A 19,450-nucleotide genomic window follows, 5' to 3' on the forward strand; every position below is an offset into this window, starting at 1 on the left:
ATGCAATGAAATTGGGTGTGATATCTGTTTTAAGAATCAAGCATTTGTAATGTAAAAGTAGTGTTTTTGTGTTGGTCCCTAAATTATATTTGTAGAGTGAAACTGGAATATTTAAGTAACTGGGTGATGTTTCTTATTGTCTGGAGTTGTTTTATTCCTAACTATCCTTTAGATTCTGCTACATGTGTAGCAAGCTGTCTTTGTGAATTTTATTTATGGGAAATTTGTTTTAAGAGATAAAGAAGCCTAAAACACTGTAAACTGGATATTTATAAGATCATGATACTGCCTTACAAGAGTATTTATATCTTTAATAAATTCTCTAATTTTACTAAATTACAAAACAAATGAACATTGAAAATTTATTCTGTGATATTTAAATTTTAAACCACACACTCAAAATGTAGTATGTTAATGTCACATTGTTTATTTTCAATGTTAATTTTGCAGTATTTAGTCATTTTTTTATGTCTTTATTTTTAGTTTAGGTGGCAATCCTCTAGATTTCATAAGGTGAAAGTCTTTATATATACAGTATATATATATATATATATATATATAATGTCTTCTGCAGTAAGATACAAGGTCTTACTTTTTTACTGTTGTAATCCACAAGGGTGAGCCACTGAGATGTGGAGTCTGCAGGACTTTTACTTTGCTTGCAACAAGTCAGTCTGTTAAGTAGCGTGTACCTCAGTCTGTTAAATTATCAGATTGTGTAATTGGAGTATCTGAAAAATCCCTCCAAGTTATGAGTGACTTTTGTTAAAAAATAAATAAATAAATAAATATAAAAAATTGACTATACCATTTCTACCCTTTTTTTTTGTCATATTAGAAGTCATTGTCATAAACATAGGACAAACGTAATGAGGTTACTTGGGGGAAATCTAGTTTTGGTACTCATGCAAAGTTTTCTTCAAAATACGAAAATGAAGAAAAATAAATAAAAAGCAAAATAAAGTACAAGTACAAATCCATGTCAAGAATAATAATTTATTTGCTGTTGCTAGTGAAATTCCAGCAAATATAATTTACATTTAAAATATGATTAAATATTGTTCCTCTAGATATAAAAACTAATATAATATATATATATATATATATATATATATTCACATATAGCAGCTAACATACCCATGTATTTCTGAGGAAATAAATAAGGATATTCAATAAAATATACAGTTCTATTCATCCACAACATAAAAAAAATTAGGCTTTGATATGTACAACATATCATGTACTGTAAGTGTTTCACAGAAACCAGTCCATTTCTGCACTGCAGGTGTGCATGCACAAATGCAACAAGAAGGGTTAAAACAGTCCTGCTGTATGTCCCAGTCTGTGCTTGATCAGCATATTCCTGTATACTAGAATCTAGACTACAGCTTCCTTGGCCATCAGGGTTTGTTTTTGTGCTCGTTTGCAGCACATCACAATAAGAACAATTACACCAATAAACACAACCACGATAACAAGTGCTGCTCCTCCAATCACAGGCAGTCCATACTCTGAAATGAAAAATAGGAATTTAAACATCAGTCATCATTTCAATGCATACATACTCTAACAACAAATTTAACCAGTTGCACTGTTTAAGATCAAATCCAGCTCAACAAAGTTCCGTGTTAGTTTGTGTAAAATACTGGCAGTTCTGAAACGCCAGGTGTAGTAACAGAGCTTCCCACACAACTGGATGGAGTGAGTAATGGCAGAGTGAATGTCATCATCCCTCCTACAACTGTTAGCCTACCCAATCTGGCCTCTTTACGCTTAACAACCATTCTGTTTTCCAAAACACTGGAGTTCTAGACATTTAAATAGTTCTAAACAAAGCTTGCATCTTTTTAGACACCCAAGTTAGTCTCCTGAACTGTCTCTTGATTGCTGGAACAAAGTGGCATACAACATGCTGGTAATGGTAGTAAGACGATTGCAAAGTTCAGAACAAAGAACTGAGACTCAACTTACCCTCAAGCACACTCTTCTTCTCCTGTGGGGAGCATTTGGGGAGGCTCCACGCCCCGACCCTCTTGTCTCCTCGACGAGAGGGAATGTATGCCGCCACACTGAAGCAGTAACTCTGATCCACATCTAGTGTTTTAAACTCCACTTTACTTTTTTCCGCAATGTGTATTTTCTGTAAACATGTAGAGTAAACATATTAGGACTGCAATTTTGAGAGCACTCAAAAATGAAAGACATGGGGTATGGCATGTAATCAAGGCTGACACTCACTTTTCCTGTGCTTCCAGCCTTGTTGTACGCGATTTTGTATTGGAGCTTTTTCATAAAGATATCACGAATGTTCAGAGATCTTCCATTTTTGTACAGAGCTGTGATTGGGTCACTTATGTGCAGCATAATCTTCTTGTCCTCACGCACCACTATTTTGAACTCAGGTCTTCCAATTAGAGCTGCAGGTCAAGATAAAAATTATTAGAGCAACTGTAATGATCAATTTCTGGTAACAAGAAAACAGTATGCATTGCTTGGCACAATGTTGCACTTATGACTTAGTATTACAGCATACAAGATGCAAGGTTGGACACTCACTGTCATTGTATGGGCAGAATGACTTTGATCTGGTGAAGGGAGGTTCTTCATGATCAGTCGTAAGTCCGGACAGCGGTTCTGAGAACACCACAGCAGAATAGGTTTGCTTCAAGTCCAACAGTTTATTGGTCAGGTCACACTCGGTTTCAGAGCTTCTAATGCAGTGAGGGTTTTTCTCTCTGTCCCCACCAACTCTGTAGAGACACAATAAGAAATATCGGTTGGAATCAAAAAGGTCATTTGGGAAAGAAGGGCTTCTAACAGGTGTATACAGTACATACACTATACAGATTTATTTTAGCTTTGTGTTGTAAAAGAAAGAGCAAAGCAAATGTGTGACGCTTGAATAAGATATTTTTTGTACTTGCCTTGAGAATTCAACTGTATAGGTGTAGTTGACAGGTTTAGGTCCCCATGTTAGAATTGTTTTGAAATTGTAAGACGACCATAACACATTTGTTGCTTTGGGAAGCTGGCCAACATCTATCGATGCTAAATAGGAGAGAAGACAACGGTCAGAGATCCATGCGCACATCAAATGGCTTTTTCTGTTTGTTTCCATTAATACCCAACCTCATTTTATTAGTATTATTATTTTTATTGCAATTATAAATACCCGACCTTGTGGCACAACAAAACACTATATATCTGAAGTTCATTTCACTATACATACTATACACTACATTATGGTACATACTTGCACTCGCAGTCATGAGAATCTGGTTTAGTTTACCGTTGTTATAAACATCACGAAAATACCGATATCTTACCAGGGGATCCGTTAACGAGCGCAAGCCAGGCAAGAACAAGTGCAGGCAACATCACAGTTTTACTTTCCATAGTTTTGACGGCAAATAGTCCAATATGAGCGTGAGAATATTTCATTGGACTTAATCCTCTGTGAAGCGTTTATCAATTAAAGCGTCAGGAAGACGCCTGTCTATATAGGGTGCGTCCTGCCCGCTGCGGAGGTTGCGTCATGAGTCATGACTAGCGCTCCGCCTCTTTCTCCACTTTGGGGTTTTGTCACTGGCTGGGCATTCATCTTTACGCGCAGCTTATGACCATATATGGTCATCCGGGTACCGGGTTTAATTCAGACCTTCCAAGCTTCAGGACTTTGACAAGTAAGGTTAGACCTCTGGTTGTAGTTTGCGCTGTCTCATTCTTTTGTACTGTTCAATCATAAAGGTGTTTTGTGTTGTTTTGTCTACTTTTGGACTGTATGGGAGAGTATATGGATAAATACTTGGATAAAATGAATTATAAATCAAGACTCTATGTGTTTAACTAAGAACCATCCAGTCTTTGACATAGCCTACTTGATACATTGCAGTTTTATGTATCTATCAGTTGCAATAATTATCTTCATTATATACAGTATATATAAGAAACGGAATACATGTAACGGGATTACGTATTTCAAATACAAAATATAAGTAACTGTATACAGTTACAGATTAATCATTGATATTTAGAATACAGTTACATTCAAAAAGTATTTTGATTACTGAAGAGATTTCTTTGCATTTTTTTGTCATTGTATTGTGTTATTAAAATTTTTTTATTGATTCCAAGACAGACAAAAATAAATTTAACCAGCAAATTATGCATTTGGAATGAACATATAACCCTTTATAACAGACACACAAATAGAAATACATAAGTACATAAAAAAAGACAAAGTTCAACATAAAAAAATAAAATAAAAAAAATTGTCTCCCTCCACTGCCCCACACTAGGACCCCTCCAAATGAGACAAATAACTGCCCCATTTTCTGCCATAAATCGACAGGTTCCCCAGCCGTCTGGAAGTCATTTCCTTGAAAGCTGTCACTTTACCCAACTCGGTGCACCACTCACGAAATGAGGGTGCATCAGTTGACTTCCATTCCCTAGGGATTAGCTGTCTGACAATCATAACGCTGGTTAGGACCCAGCTTTTCATGTATTTATCTCCTATATTCAGGACCCCTCCATCACCCAAAATACACAGTCTGGGGCTAAATGAAAACTGAGTGTCCAGTACGTCACACACAAAACGCTGGATCCTCAACCAAAATTCCTGACACTTAATGCAACCCCAAAAAACATGGGTTGTGTCCCCATCTTCTGACTGGCATCGCCAGCAGGTGGGTGAGTCTTTAAGACCAAGCCTATACAATCTAGAGGGGGTCCAGTAGAACTGATGCAAAATCTTAAATTGCATCAGACGGATCCTTGCATCTCTAGATTCAGACCTGATGCTTTTTAGGATCCTAGCCCACTCTCTCTCCTCCAATACCAAGTTTAAATCTTTCTCCCATAATCTCTTGAGAGAAGACGAAACTCCAACTCCCAGACTCTTAATTAACAGGGAGTAATACACAGAAGCTTCATGACCTTTCCCATAAGCAGTAATCACCATTTCCGGAGTATCTTCCGCTTTAGGGGGGTGTACACCTCTCCCAAAAACAGTACAGAGCAGGTGGCGCAGCAGCAAAAACCTAAAGAACTGGTATCTAGGAATCTTAAAATGTTGAACCAAATTATCAAAAGATCTCAGTACTCCACTCTTAAATAGGTCACCGAGTGTAACAACCCCCCTCCCAATCCACTCTGACCAAAAGAAAGGGGACCCACCAGGGTTCAGCCATATGCTTGAGGCAACATTTAAATAAATGTCCGAATTAAACACTCTGGACACTTTAGTCCAAACCATGTGCAAATGCGAAATAACGGGGTGTGACTTAACTTCTCCGGTTAGTTTGATCGAGAGGCTTTGCAATGGCGAAATAGGGGCAAGAACTTCCTGTTCAATAAGAAACCAGGGAGGGGCCCTCTCAGGTGGAAGTGACCAATGAGCCAAATGTCTAAGACCAAAAGCATAATAATAAAACAAAATCTTGGGTAGGCCTAGCCCACCTTTGTCAATCGGCCTATGTAACTTATTGAAATGTAACCTGGGATGCTTTCCATTCCAAATAAAGGACTTCGCTATGCAATCAAATTGCTTTAAATAAGAGAGGGGAACATCTATAGGGAGAGACTGTAGTAGGTAGTTGAATTTTGGAATACAATTCATTTTATTAACATTAACCTTCCCAATCATCGATAAATGTAATGAAGCCCACCTGCCCACATCGCTCCAAACCTTTTAGTTAAAGGGTCAAAATTAACTCTAACTAAATCACATAAATTTGCTGGGAATAAAATGCCCAAATACTTAATGCCCTGTTTGGGCCAATGAAATGGGCTGGAAAGCCGTTACTGGACAGTACGCTGTCAGCTCCAAAGCTTCGGATATAGACCAATTAACTCTGTATCTCGAAAATTTAGAAAAGGAATTAATAATTCTGCGGAGACAAGGCATAGATCTAGTAGGGTCGGTGACGAATAATAAAATATAATCTGCGTAAAGCAGAAGCTTATGCGCCACACCTCCCGCAATCACCCCTGGAAAATCATCCTCCTTTCTTATTGCGGCTGCTAATGGTTCCAGGGCAAGACAGAACAATAATGGGGAATAATCTGAAATTAATCCATTTGTTTGTACCGCTGCTACAGGGTGTCTATAAAGTAACTTAATCCATCCAATAAAAGTATTTCCGAACCCATACATTTCCAAAATCTTAAAAAGATAATCCCATTCTACCATATCAAATGCCCTTTTCGGAGTCAAGTGAGATGGCCGCAACCGGAGTCTGATCATTCGCTACTGATCACATGATATTGATGAGACGCCTAATGTTATCAGAAGAGCTACAGCCCCGAATAAACCCCACCTGATCTATATGTATAAGTGATGTCATAACTTTGCTTAATCGGTTAGCCAGAATTTTTGACAAAATATTTACATCTAGCTGGATCAGGGAAATTGGATGGTAATTTTTACATTCGCTTGGATCTTTGTCCTTTTTAAGAATCAGACTGGTCCGGGCTTGTGTCATGGTTGGCGGAAGCTTTCCATTCTTTAATGATTCTGTATAAACTTCTAACAAAAGTGGAGCCAGTTCTGTAGCATAAGATCTAAAAAATTCAGTGGCAGAGCCATCTGGCCCTGGAGACTTGCCAGTAGGTAGGGCCTTAATTACCTCGTCAAGCTCCTCCAAGTTTATCTCAGAATCAAGAGAATTTATTTGCTCAGTCGTCAGTTTAGGAAGATCTAATGGTTCCACAAAGTTTCTAATATCTTCATCAGTAGACGAAGATGTGGAATTATAAAGATCAAGATAGAACTCTTTAAAGGCATTATTAATATCAATAAAAATTTCACCACCAGCAGATTTCACTGAGGGAATGATAGAAAAAGACTCTCTCTGCTTTATATATCTAGCCAAAAGCTTCACTGCTTTGTCACCCAACTCAAAGTATGACTGTCTTGCCCTGAATAACCAAAACTCCACTTTCCATGACAAAATAGTATTATATCTATATTTCAAACGAGTCAATTCTCTGAGGCCATCAGAAGACATTCGGTGCTTCAGCTCTGCCTCTGCACTTTTAATATTTCCTTCCAGCTCCACGAGTTCTCATGCTTTGGCTTTTTTGGTGAATGACGCATACTGTATGATCCGGCCCCTAAGAACCGCCTTAAGTGCCTCCCAAGCCACACCCACAGAAGATACTGAGGACCAGTTGTCTCCATATAAACACTGATTTCATTCTTTAACATTTGTTGGAAATCATGATTTTGCAAAAGAGATACATTAAAGCACCAACTATATGATTTTGTTTTCTCTGTATATGGCAACACCTCTAAACTTACCAGGGTGTGATCCGAGACTAAGATATTTCCAACTGAGCAATCAACAACAGATGAAATGAGGGATTTGGATATCAAAAAAATATCTATTCTAGAATCAATCTTATGGACTGATGAAAAAAAATTATAGTCCCTACCAGATGGGTTCAAAAGTCTCCAAATATCTGCAAGACCAAGATTTGTACACATCCTGTGAAGCGTCAGTGTTGCTCTAGGGGGTTTACACACTTTTGCTTCACTGTGATCAAGGACTAAGTCCATCAAAAGATTAAAGTCTCCTCCCAATATTATATCATGAGGGGTGCCAGCAGCTTGCAACATCCCTTCAAGATCTATAAAAAAGCCCTGATCATCAGCATTATGTGCATAAATATTAGCCAAAATCAATCATTGCCCCTGAATGTCTGCTAAAACAATAATGACTCTTCCTATTTTATCTTTAATCAGTTTGAGACATTTGAATTGTAGATGTTTATTTATCAGTATAATGACTTCCCTGCTCTTACTTGAGCCAGCACTAAAGAAAACATGTCCACCCCATATCTTCCCAAATTTTTCAGCTTCCTGTGGGGAAAGATGTGTTTCTTGAAGAAAGACTATATCATATTTCTTATGCTTAAGAAAAGAAATAACCTTCCTTCTTTTTATGGGGTGCCCCAACCCATTCACATTCCACTTGGATAGAGACAATCCATTCATATTAACATTTGACATATTGATATAATAAAAAAAATAAAAGAAAATGACACCACTTCCCATTTTACATTTCCAAGGGCAGTTCTTCTAAAAAAGCTTCATTCATTTAATTTAGTCAAATGTTCCACTCTTGTGTGCCACCTCGAATGGATGATTTACTCTTAAGTAACTCTGTGGCAGGAAGCCTCATGCTAACTGGGGATGATGAGTGTTGCATAGTGTAGTCGCAGACAGTACTGTACTGTACTTTTTCATGTACATTTTCTTGCCATCCTTGTCTCCACACTGGAAAAGTAATGCAAGTATGCCTGTGATTATGTTAATTGTGGGCAAATGATTTCATCCCTATAGCAGCTTCATTCTTCGGTCTGTATTTCACATTTCAATTGTATGACAAATTTCCATAAAATTACATTGAGTAATCTTTAAATGGTGTACATATTTTGAATTCAGAATAAATGTTAAGTATTTAATAAAAATTAATTAGGAGTTTGAACATTTAAAACTTATTAAACAGAATAAATGTTTTAAACAATACAATTTGGTTAATGGCAAAGCAACTACATTTGAACTAATAATGAACAACTGAACTAATCTTATACTTAGGTGTAGCAAAGTGAAGCATATACATAAAGTTTTTTTTAAACCATTTGTCGATAGGGCTCTTTTTTTATTAAGTACACACTTAGAAAATAATTTCGATTAATTTTTTTCATTTTCATAATAAAATTCCATCAAACTGAATTAAGTTTTTACCTAATTAATTATTATTATGAATTATTAATGTATTATTTATTATTAATTATTGATTTATTATTAATTATTTATTTTATTTTATTTTATTTTAAAAATGACTGAATGATTTTGTTATGAAATTCAAATGCGTAAATCTTAAAAATAGGCTAAAATATTTTTTTGACTGCAGGGGAAATAATAAATAGTGTGCGTGGGAAAAGAGGTAATCCTCCTAACAGGTCTGTCATATAAATTCAGGAGGCAAAATATTTGCTGGTGGCCCCCCTCCTTCCCAGTCACTTGGACCTGGGCCAGGGCCCAGGACAATGATCTTGGTTGTTCCTCCTGCCAAAGACCCAATGTAAAAGCCAGCAGGATCAGTGTCACAGACCACTGTCACAGACCGTTAGAATGATATTCCATACTGCCAAGAACATGGTTTAATTTTTTTGTAATTCTGAATGACTCATTATTGTAAATGATTACACTTTTCCGAGTTCAGTCTATGAAAATACACAATGCAATGTATCAAGTAAATTCAAATAAATTATTTTTAAAACATGTCCTTCTAGGACAAGGGAAATATATGTGCTTTCAAAATATTTAGCAACTCTGTTGAAAATTAGATTATGTGCATTAGGCAAAAAGCTTAAAGCCAGATAACCTCTCTCCTTCGGAACTGTTTATTCAGAGAAAATAGATGGCAGATGAGATAAATGTTTGGCTAAAGCAAAGAGCATTAGAAACATCTGCTTTTTAATAGGCTTCATGACTCAAAATTAGAAAAGTCTACTATTGCCCATGAAGGGTCTCTGCTGTCATACAAATGTGTACCAAATAAACTGGTATGATAAAAGTACTGCATTTAGAAGTATTTATGAGCATTCTCAGTGAAATGATATTTTTACTGTCAACTTGCGGCCCTAATAAAAGTCTTTACGCTTTATAATAATGTGTTTCACATATTAAGCTCAGGTTAGTTGGTGGCTACAAAGATAAACTCACCACTAATGAGTTCTATAAATATCAGTGGAGGTGACCTCAATTTAAATGTTTAGAGTATTATTTTAAAGGTGCACTCAGTAACTTTTTGTTCATGTCATCTTGGACTTACAGTGACACCTAGTGGTGTGGATGCAGCATCATTCAAAATCAATAGTTTTCAGTAACAGATGCCATTGTAGAAATTCACTATTCACAATCAGCCATGATTAATTTAATCCAAGAGTGAAAGTGTCCAGTAACAAGATGGTTACTGAGATTAAGCGAGTAGTATTCAGCTGGTTGTGTGATTTTAAAATGGCAGCCCCCATGAGAGCGCCTTTTACAAGTAACCTTATAAAAACAGCTTTTATAAGGTTACTGATATGACCAGAGTCCTCATCTCAAGTGAGTGGTCATCATTCTATACATATGTTTCAAAATTACAATTCATTTCTTTAGGAGTAAAACCTTTTTAATGGGGGAAAAAATGACTGTGTGCACCTTTAAACTCCAATATCACTTTGTTTTGAGAAATGTAAAACTGCTTGAGTAATTTTGGAATTTGCTGCCTGCAATTGTTTAACTGAAATTTAAGTGGAAGTCCAGTCCTTCCCCTTGCGTGACATGTAACTTAAGATTGGTGCAACTTGTAAAGTTGCTTGTGACTTAAGTGAGACAACTACAGTGTGGTCAGACAATCTAGGGCATTACAAAGTACTTGTTTTGTAATTGTTAAACTCATTGTTTCATATTGTTAATTGAATGTCAAAACTTCAGATGAAACATTCGTAGGAGCCATTTCTTTATTTGATTGTATTTGTATCTTGTGTTGTATTTTATTTTTATTTTTTGTAATTTCATTGTTGCACACTGGGTGGTGTTTGAGGGCATAGCAGGTGCTATAGGAAGAGGAAGCTAGGTGTTGTTGAATTGACCTTATTTTCTGATCTCTTTTAAAAATAAAGATGTTAAACTTTATGCAACATAAAACATTATTGAAGGAAACTCAATGGAAACAAGCATGGACCTAAATTGGTCAGAAATACTCCAGTCCACAGACCTTATGTGACTCAAATGATTGGCGTTTGGTCAATACATCATTAGTAAGTCATATATAACTCCATTGTTTGGGGTTAAAGATGGTAAACAGGACATCACTGGTTTTAAAGATTGTAGCAAACTATATATATATATATATATATATATACACGGGCAGACAAAAGTTTGGAATAATGTACAGATTTTGCAGTTTCAGAAGGAAATTGGTACTTTAATTCACCAAAGTGGCATTCAACTGATCACAATGTATAGTCAGGACATTACTGATGTAAAAAAACAGCACCATCACTATTTGAAAAAAGTAATTTTTGATCAATTCTAGACAGGCCCCATTTCCAACAGCCATCACTCCAACACCTTATCCTTGAGTAATCATGCTAAATTGCTATTTTGGTACTAGAAAATCACTTGCCATTATATCAAACACAGTTGAAAGCTATTTGGTTCGTTAAATGAAGCTTCACATTGTCTTTGTTTTTGTTTTTGAGTTGCCACAGTATGCAATAGACTGACATATCTTAAGGTCAATATTAGGTCAAAAATGGCAAAAAAAGAAACAGCTTTCTCTAGAAACTCGTCAGTCAATCATTGTTTTGATGAATGAAATCTATACAATGCTTGAAATTGCCAAAAAAAAAAAAAAAAAAAGAACTGAAGATTTCATACAAAGGTGTGCACTACAGTCTTCAAAGACAAAGGACAACTGGCTCTAACAAGGACAGAAAGAGATGTGGGAGGCCAGATGTACAACTAACCAAGAGGATAAGTACATCAGAGTCTCTAGTTTGAGAAATAGATGCCTCACATGTCCTCAGCTGACAGCTTCATTGAATTGTACCTGCTTAACACCAGTTTCATGTACAACAGTAAAGAGAAGACTCAGGGGTACAGGCCTTATGGGAAGAATTGAAAAGAAAAAGCCACTTTTGAAACAGAAAATCAAAAAGAAAAGGTTAGAGTGGGCAAAGAAACACAGACATTGGACAACAGATAATTGGAAAAGAGTGTTATGGATCTTAACCCCATTGAGCTTTTGTGGGATCAGCTAGACTGTAAGGTGCGTGAGAAGTGCACGACAAGACAGCCACACATATGGCAAGTTCTACAGGAAGCGTGGGGTGAAATGTCACCTGAGTATCTGGACAAACTGACAGCTTGAATGCCAAGGATCTGCAAAGCTGTCATTGCTGCACATGGAGGGTTTTTTTATGAGAACTCTTTGAAGTAGTTTAAGAAGTTCTGAAAAAATCTTTTTTCAAATTGTAATAGTAATTTTTTACGTTATTAATGTTCTGACTATACATTGTGATCAGTTGAATGCCACTTTGGTGAATAAAAGTACCAATTTCTTTCCATAAGAGCAAAATCTGTACATTATTTCAAACTTTTGGCCGCCAGTGTATGTGTATATAAAGTATATCTTCATGATTATACAGTATATAGTGAAAATTCAGTGTCAAATCAATATTAGATCTTTTTTTAAAAGAATTACTCAGCTCTTCTTGGAAAGCACATGATTTATGTCTTCAGATACCAGATTTATTGCAACACACTGGCAATTAAAATAGCTTTACAATGCTCTATGTACAAACTGAGATTGTGCTGCACTGGCATTTCCCCATCATAGTAGCCAGCTGTCATCATGTAAGTTCAGCTTTCATTTTCAACAGTAAAATTATGTCACAGCAGTGACTAAAGAATACCTGATCATGTTTGTGATCAATGTCTTTATGTTTTCCCTCAGTTTATATTTGCCCCAAGAAAATCTCTTCATGATCATTAGTGAACGCTGGAAGCAGGAAGTGGTTGGTATTGCAAAGGTCCTAAGGTTCATTAAGTATTTAAGGGATAGTTCACCCAAAAATGAAAATTCTCTCATCGTTTACTCACCCTCATGCATCCCAAATGTGTATGACAAAGATTTTTAGAAGAATATTTCAGCTCTGTAGTTCCATACAATGCAAGTGAATGGTGATCAGACCTTTGTAGCACCAAACATCATGTAAAGGAAACATAAAAGTAATCTATACGACTCCACTGGTTAAATCCATAACTTCAGAAGAAATATAATAGGTGTGGGTGAGAAACAGATGAAAATGTATGTCCTTTTTTACTGTAAATCTCCACTTTCACTTTTATATCTGAAAGTCACATGTGGTGCCTGTTTAGTTTCACTTTCACATCTGAAAGTGAAAGTTAAATTGGAGATTTAGAGTAAAAAAGACTTAAATATTGTTCTGTTTCTCACCCACACCTATTTTTTGCAACTGAAGATATGGATTTAAATAGTTTGGATTACTTGTATGTTTCCTTTACATGATTTTTGGAGCTACAAATGTCTGATCATTATTCATGTGCATTGTATGGACCCACAGAGCTGAGATATTTTTCTAAAAATCTTCGTTTGTGTTCTGTAGAAGAAAGAAAGTCATACACATCTGGGATTGCATGAGGGTGAGTAAATAATAAGAGAATTTTCATTTTTGGGTGAACTATCCCTTTAAAGGTAATTTTGACAATCAGTTTCATGAACCTCTTTGAACAAACACAATATTTGTTTATAAAACAGTAAGGCAAAGATTTAGATTGTGTCCCTCTGAGCTTTCATATTTTTAGTAACATATGAATATGAGACTTGAGCTGGTTAAAATTAATAGATAATATTATTCCAGATTGTAAAATTCACAACGGAATAGATATTAGGAAACCACTGCACCAGAATGATGCAACTGTTGCCGAGGTTCAGAGGTACAAGGTTCCGTTTTAATGAAGTCCTTCACATTTTTTCGTTTATCACATGAAGAGGAAGGAACTGAAGGCAGTAATAAAATGCAAATTGATTTCAAATAACATCAAAAATAAATTGGTGACAAATTAAAAAAGTGATGATCATAGGATGACAAAACACATGTTGTTATGTGGTTGAAATGAACAACAAACTTCCTATTAGCATCGCCTTAAAGTTATAGTTCACCCAATAATGAAAATTCTCTCATGATGTGCTCACCCTCATGCCATCCCAGATGTGTATGGCTCTCTTTCTTCTGCAGAACACAAATTAAGATATTTAGAAGAATTTCTCAGCTCTTTTGGTCCATACAATGCAAGTGAATGGGTGCCGGAATTTTGAAACTACAAAATCCACATAAAGCCAGCATAAAAGTAATCCATATGACTCAATATGATGTGTTCAGACACAATATGATAGGTGTGGGTGAGAAACAAATCAATATTTAAGTCATTTTTTTGTCATAAGTTCTCCTATGCCAATATTACTTGTATAGTGCAAGTCACGGTTTAAAATTATTAAACTAAGTAAGTGGTAAGGGCCAGTGTTTAAAGGTTTTGTAAGAACTGTACGATTAATGACTAATGTCTTTGAGGTTCATCCTGAATTAACTGCAGAAGTTCACATAGATGCATTGTCCTTTGTTAGTTGGCTGATGAAAGATTGATTATTGATTATTTGTCAATGGGATTAGAACAATAAACATAAAGTTTATTTTTCTTAACCTATTGGCAAATAGTGTTTTTATTTTATTTTATTTTTTATTTTTTTAGGCATAAACCGTACAAAATTATCTTCGACTTTTCTGCAAACAAGATTTAATATCATTGTCATTTTGATTCTCAAGTAAATGAATTTTGTTTTAAGGATTTTAGAAATTTAACTAGAAAAAAGAAAAAAAAAAAAAAATAGCATTTGGGTCACTTCATGACCCTGCTAATCTGGAATACTGACTCATTTTCATAATGGCATTAGTTGAAAGATTTGATTGTGTGTTGTATTTTTAACTAATGGAATAAGATTTTACATTATTACAGTTGGTTGCAAGAAATTTCTAACCAATTTAGGTTCAACAGTACAAAAAGTCAGACATCTTTAGGATCATTCAAGCAGGCAGTCATGTGAAAACTCTGTTTATTTCATTCCTGGAGACGGAATAACGACAATGAGTGTGGCAAATGTGTGCTGTACTATTTCCATGGCTACTTCTCTCAAAGTCTGATCTCAATTAGGTCTCTAGAAGGAATAAGAATACCAGCCTTGATGGGCTGTCTGACTTCTGACTTCCATTTTTGGTCATGGGCCTTATATGGAATTCTTAAGTGTATGATGTTATGCTTCTTTGCAGCAGTGTCGACCTGTAGTTTGAAAGTAAGGCACATTAGCATAGCCACACAGGGTATAAATAGGGAGCGTTTCCACCATATTACAGTGCATAACTAACATTCCTGAAAAGTTAAAGGGATAGTTCACCCTAAATTTAATCACCATCATGTTGTTTCAACCCCATATGACTTTCTTTCTTTTGAGAGCACAAAAGGAGAGGATAGGTAGAATGTTAGGGACTGACAGCCTCAGTCATTATTCACTTGTATTAAGTGAAAAGTGTGCAATGAATGCTGACTGAGGCTAACATTATCTTTTGTGTTCAACATAGGTAAGAAAGTCATATGGGTTTGGAAGAATATGAGGGTGAGTAAATGATTAATGTATGGCTCATCTGAACATTAGCTGAACATTAACTTTTGCTCACATAATGATTTCACATTATCACATCATGATGTCACATTAGGCAACACAGTTGAAAAACACGTATATATTGTGCAGGGCCTAATTTGTTCTTTTGAATAACATACTGCAAGTTAAGTGCAATAACCCAGAAACAGCCCCAAATCCAACATTTAATTAGACCTTCACTGTTCTTCATTTAAGGCCAAAACACACAATGATTAATGATGAAATAATGTGGCTTGAATCTCAAATGACTGGTCACTGTCATTTGAGTGTCATAATCATTCGTTTCTTTGAGTGAACTTCTCTGATTAAATTTATTTGGTAATTTTTCGCAATCAGAGAAGAGCAGTCAAGTCTGTGGTAATGAAGGTCTGACTGAATGCTATATTTAGAAAACTGTAAGTTTCTCAACTCTCCAGTACTTGTTCTTCTGATGTGTCTTTAGCCTACTGCCTCAGGTCAAATGTATACTGCAAATTCAATGAGGCTAATCCTAAGCAGACCTAAAAATAAACAGATCTCAATTTCTATTGTGTCTATAGAGTTTTGCCTCAACAAAACTCTAACATGACCACTCAGAACATTCTCAGACGCCCGTGACGCTCCCCCTCCCAAATTCAACCCAGGAGACAGGCCTGCTACAACACCCCTCTATGCAGAGGAATTTAACTGTGGAAAGAGGAAATTAAATAGTTTCATATTGCTTGAAATACTTTTTATTCATCAGAGTATTGTATTATTCCAGTAACCTTAATGAAAATGAAAAATTGCTGATTTATAACTGAAATTTGGGAAAACTGGTTCTTCCATGGCACATCTGAATTACATGACTGTGGTAACATTTATGCAAAATGACAGTACGAGGTTCATTAAACCGTATCACGACAGTTTCAAGGTTAAATATACACTGTGTGGTGCTAAAAGCTAGTTAAATGTTCTCCCAAACAGATGAGGTTGTTAAGGTTGATGCTGTATCGAGTTTAAACAAAACCAACCTCTCTACCCTAAACCTTAAACCTAAACCTAACTAATAGCATCATAAAGCAAATGTGAGATGAAAAGCACAATTTCTGAAGCATCCACATCATTTTGTGGTGCTTCTATCGAGTTGCATGCTCTTTGGGACTCATACCCCAGTCCTTTGTGTAGCAAGTGCAACGCTTTTTTAGTTGAGCTACTGTGCAACTTGAAAGTCTCTGAATAAGCTTGTAAATGTAGTTGGTTATGTAATACAAATGTTCAAATGCATCGCCTTACAAGTCATGTGCTATAGTAAAAGTGTTTTGATGTCATATGATAGCATTGTGTGAGGAACAGAGCGAAACGTGTTTATGAGTTGATGATCGGCCGTTTTACATGTGATTTTTGCAAAAGTGAATAAAAGTCATTGTTGTAGCACCTCTAGAATTTCACCAGGAAACTGCCAAGATATGTTCAATGACCCACGTAAAAGTCATTTTTGCTAAAATATAGGTATAGTCACATGATTCTATGATGCCTGGTTGCAGCATAAATATAAATTCAACTATTTGGAACAGGCCAGTAGAACTGACTGTCCTGTTCAGCTTGATTAAAACATTGTAACAAAATATAGACTTATAAGAAAGTCCCTTTCTGAGGTTCCCATGCTCTCATGTGCATTGATCAGATGCCTTCAGAATGGGAATCATTCCCATTTAACTAACGCTGTGATCAGTCTACTCGAGGGACTGTGCTTTTAATAGGAAAGGAACATGTAGATCATATAAGGGTAGAGAATTTTTTTCTGCTCAGTTCATTTTTGTGTATCATTCTCTGAACCCGCTAACCGTTCTTATGGTTATCCAACAGCTCTTGTGAAGGGGAGTCACTGATAAAGATACGGTACAACCTCCACATTCCTTTGCATTCCACCCAGGCTGCTGCACTCTGCTCTCCTTCACCAAGATATATTTTTTACTGAAATGAAACCACCACTGACTGACTGATTGATAATGCACATAGTAGTGAGTATAACATACAGAGTATGCTCAGCAGTTTGCATTTTATTATACATGAATGTGTCATATTAGCATCACTTCCTTTTGACCCTAGGTGCATGACTTCTCAGACATTCCAAGTTGGTCTAGTAATGGTTTAAAACTAAAAACCTAAAGCTTCCTCATTCCTATAAATACGCAAAACATCGGAACTGAGGTAAATGTATGGATGTGTGTAATGCACATCCATTTATTCTTACATACTGGTAATATGGATTAATGGGGTTTCTTCTAATCTACTGTTCTGTGTCACCTTTTACTGGGTGAATGTCTCAAGACCTAGAAAACTCCACTCAGTTTTATTACACAAAGACATAGATTAAAGACTTGAGATGTTGAATAAAAAGTCTGGGATCTAACTTGTGAAACTTTTAATGTGTGTGTCGTCTTCTACTGCACTTGAACTAGGTTTACAGAAGATTTAATTAAAAGAAAGTTTTCTAGATTTCTAAATCCATGATCCACATGCTCTAGTTCAGTCTAGCACTTAACAGGGCAGCATAAACTGATTTGTTAGGTTTTCTCACTGTGTAGCTAGCACATAGTGATGAAAGCCCATTTTGATGGGAATATTCATGACTGGACATCTCAGGATATCAGCAGTACAGCAGTTTCATGTTGACTTTGCAGATAAGTTAATGTTTTTAGTGGCAACCTTCCCTGACCATTTGTAAATCATATTGTGAGCAAAACATGGTTTTCTTTGTTGTGCTAAATTCTTTCAAAGATCCCTTTCTAACCTTGCTTTGTGAGTGCCACCTTCTGGTTGTTAAGTACATGCTCAAGTAACAAATGTCAATAAAGAAATGCTGATAATGAAAGTTAAATATTAAATATGCTTAATAATGTTTTATGCTCTTATTTACTGAGGTGTCTTTGAAAATAATAATAATTACACTCATAAAGAAAACTTACTGTCTTTGGAATATTTGTGGTTTAAAGCAATGCTTTTGCTCACAAGTGTAGAACACTCAGGATTTACCTGCAACATGAGCTCCTCAGCAGTTTAGAAAAGGGTGCAGTTCTGCAATCAGTCAACAGATACAGTATCTCTGCAGTGGGCAGCATTCAACTCATTACTATTTGAAATCACTACTATGTGATTTCTCCATAAACATATCTTTTGCACAAACTGATTTGGATTCCCACCACCATAATTGAACAGATATCTTACCCAAATCACAAACATTATGTTTTCAACATTCTGTCTATATCACAAAGTACTTCCAACATCCTTCTGAAATGTCATAAAGGTGAACTGAAATCATCTATTTAAAGAATAATCTGAAACAAGCTGATGACAACATTCACCAGGATTTCAGCTCCCTCTTTATGGTTTTAAACAATGAGGCCCTTGTTGATATATCTGAGATATGCTCAAGGGTATGCGCATTCTCCCTAATCCGTAGGGTGACCAGATAGGTGACCAAGAAAAAAAAAAAAGAAAAAAAAAGAAATCAGGACACAGGAATTCAAGCTTTTGACAAGCTCTGTTTCTGCCATTCAAAAGTGCGTTACACACACTAAACCTCAAAGACTCAAATAACCACAAAGTAATCTTTTTCATGATGTACTTTTTTGTTTGTTTGTCATACAGTTAAATAACTATTAGGATCCATGTGCGTTTGTTAATGAGATAAATGTAATTAATAACAATTTTAGAGGCTGCCTTCACATCATCATAATGAGTCCTGATAATTCTTCATGGATGAACCGACCCTGCTCTCGTGCGCACACACTTCTGTGGCATCCACTATTATGGCGTCATAGTTGTCATGGAATTTGGAATGCCTGCCCCTTGAAACATCATAAAGCTTGAAGTTTGAGATGGAACGTCTCTCGGCTATATAAAGCCCATGTTTCTCCAGTTTGCTAGTCTTCGGGTGAGGACTCTGGGGTGAAAGTTCTGTGAGGTAAATGAGTTGGGAACAGGGCCGTGATAAACGTGCTGTAAGCGATATTCTCATGGAAAAGTATGCAAAAAATGTTCCTACTCCCTTAAATATAATAATGAAATAATTGTCTTGAGATATCTCACCGGTCTGTGTCACAGTTGTAGACTTTGTAAACAGCAAACAAAAATGTGTCTGCGAACCGCAGACATTGATGTTTTTCACCTGTCAATTACACCTGCTC

The 19,450-nt window shown here is 36.0% G+C and overlaps 1 protein-coding gene across 1 annotated transcript; it reads right to left on the bottom strand.

The window, feature by feature from the left end:
• Positions 1-982: 982 nt before the first annotated feature.
• On the bottom strand, positions 983-3,486 carry f3b (coagulation factor IIIb). Its single transcript, XM_051698135.1, has 6 exons — positions 3,327-3,486; positions 2,925-3,048; positions 2,557-2,750; positions 2,239-2,417; positions 1,972-2,140; positions 983-1,511 (listed from the first exon to the last, which is right to left on the bottom strand). The coding sequence occupies exons 1-6, from the start codon at positions 3,439-3,441 to the stop codon at positions 1,378-1,380; spliced, it is 915 nt and encodes a 304-aa protein (XP_051554095.1). The 5' UTR covers positions 3,442-3,486; the 3' UTR covers positions 983-1,377.
• Between the last annotated feature and the right edge of the window lie 15,964 nt (positions 3,487-19,450).

This window comes from Myxocyprinus asiaticus, chromosome 5 (genome assembly GCF_019703515.2).
Source record: "Myxocyprinus asiaticus isolate MX2 ecotype Aquarium Trade chromosome 5, UBuf_Myxa_2, whole genome shotgun sequence".
NCBI lineage: Eukaryota > Metazoa > Chordata > Actinopteri > Cypriniformes > Catostomidae > Myxocyprinus > Myxocyprinus asiaticus.

Bases quoted from the DNA above. Each gene is read 5' to 3' on its own strand.
- f3b (XM_051698135.1), bottom strand. From the start codon at position 3,441: ATGAAATATTCTCACGCTCATATTGGACTATTTGCCGTCAAAACTATG. The intron at 2,751-2,924 runs GCAAGTACAAAA...GTGTCTCTACAG, and splicing joins TATACAGTTGAATTCTCAAG to AGTTGGTGGGGACAGAGAGA. The intron at 2,141-2,238 runs GTGAGTGTCAGC...ACATGTTTACAG, and splicing joins AGGCTGGAAGCACAGGAAAA to AAAATACACATTGCGGAAAA.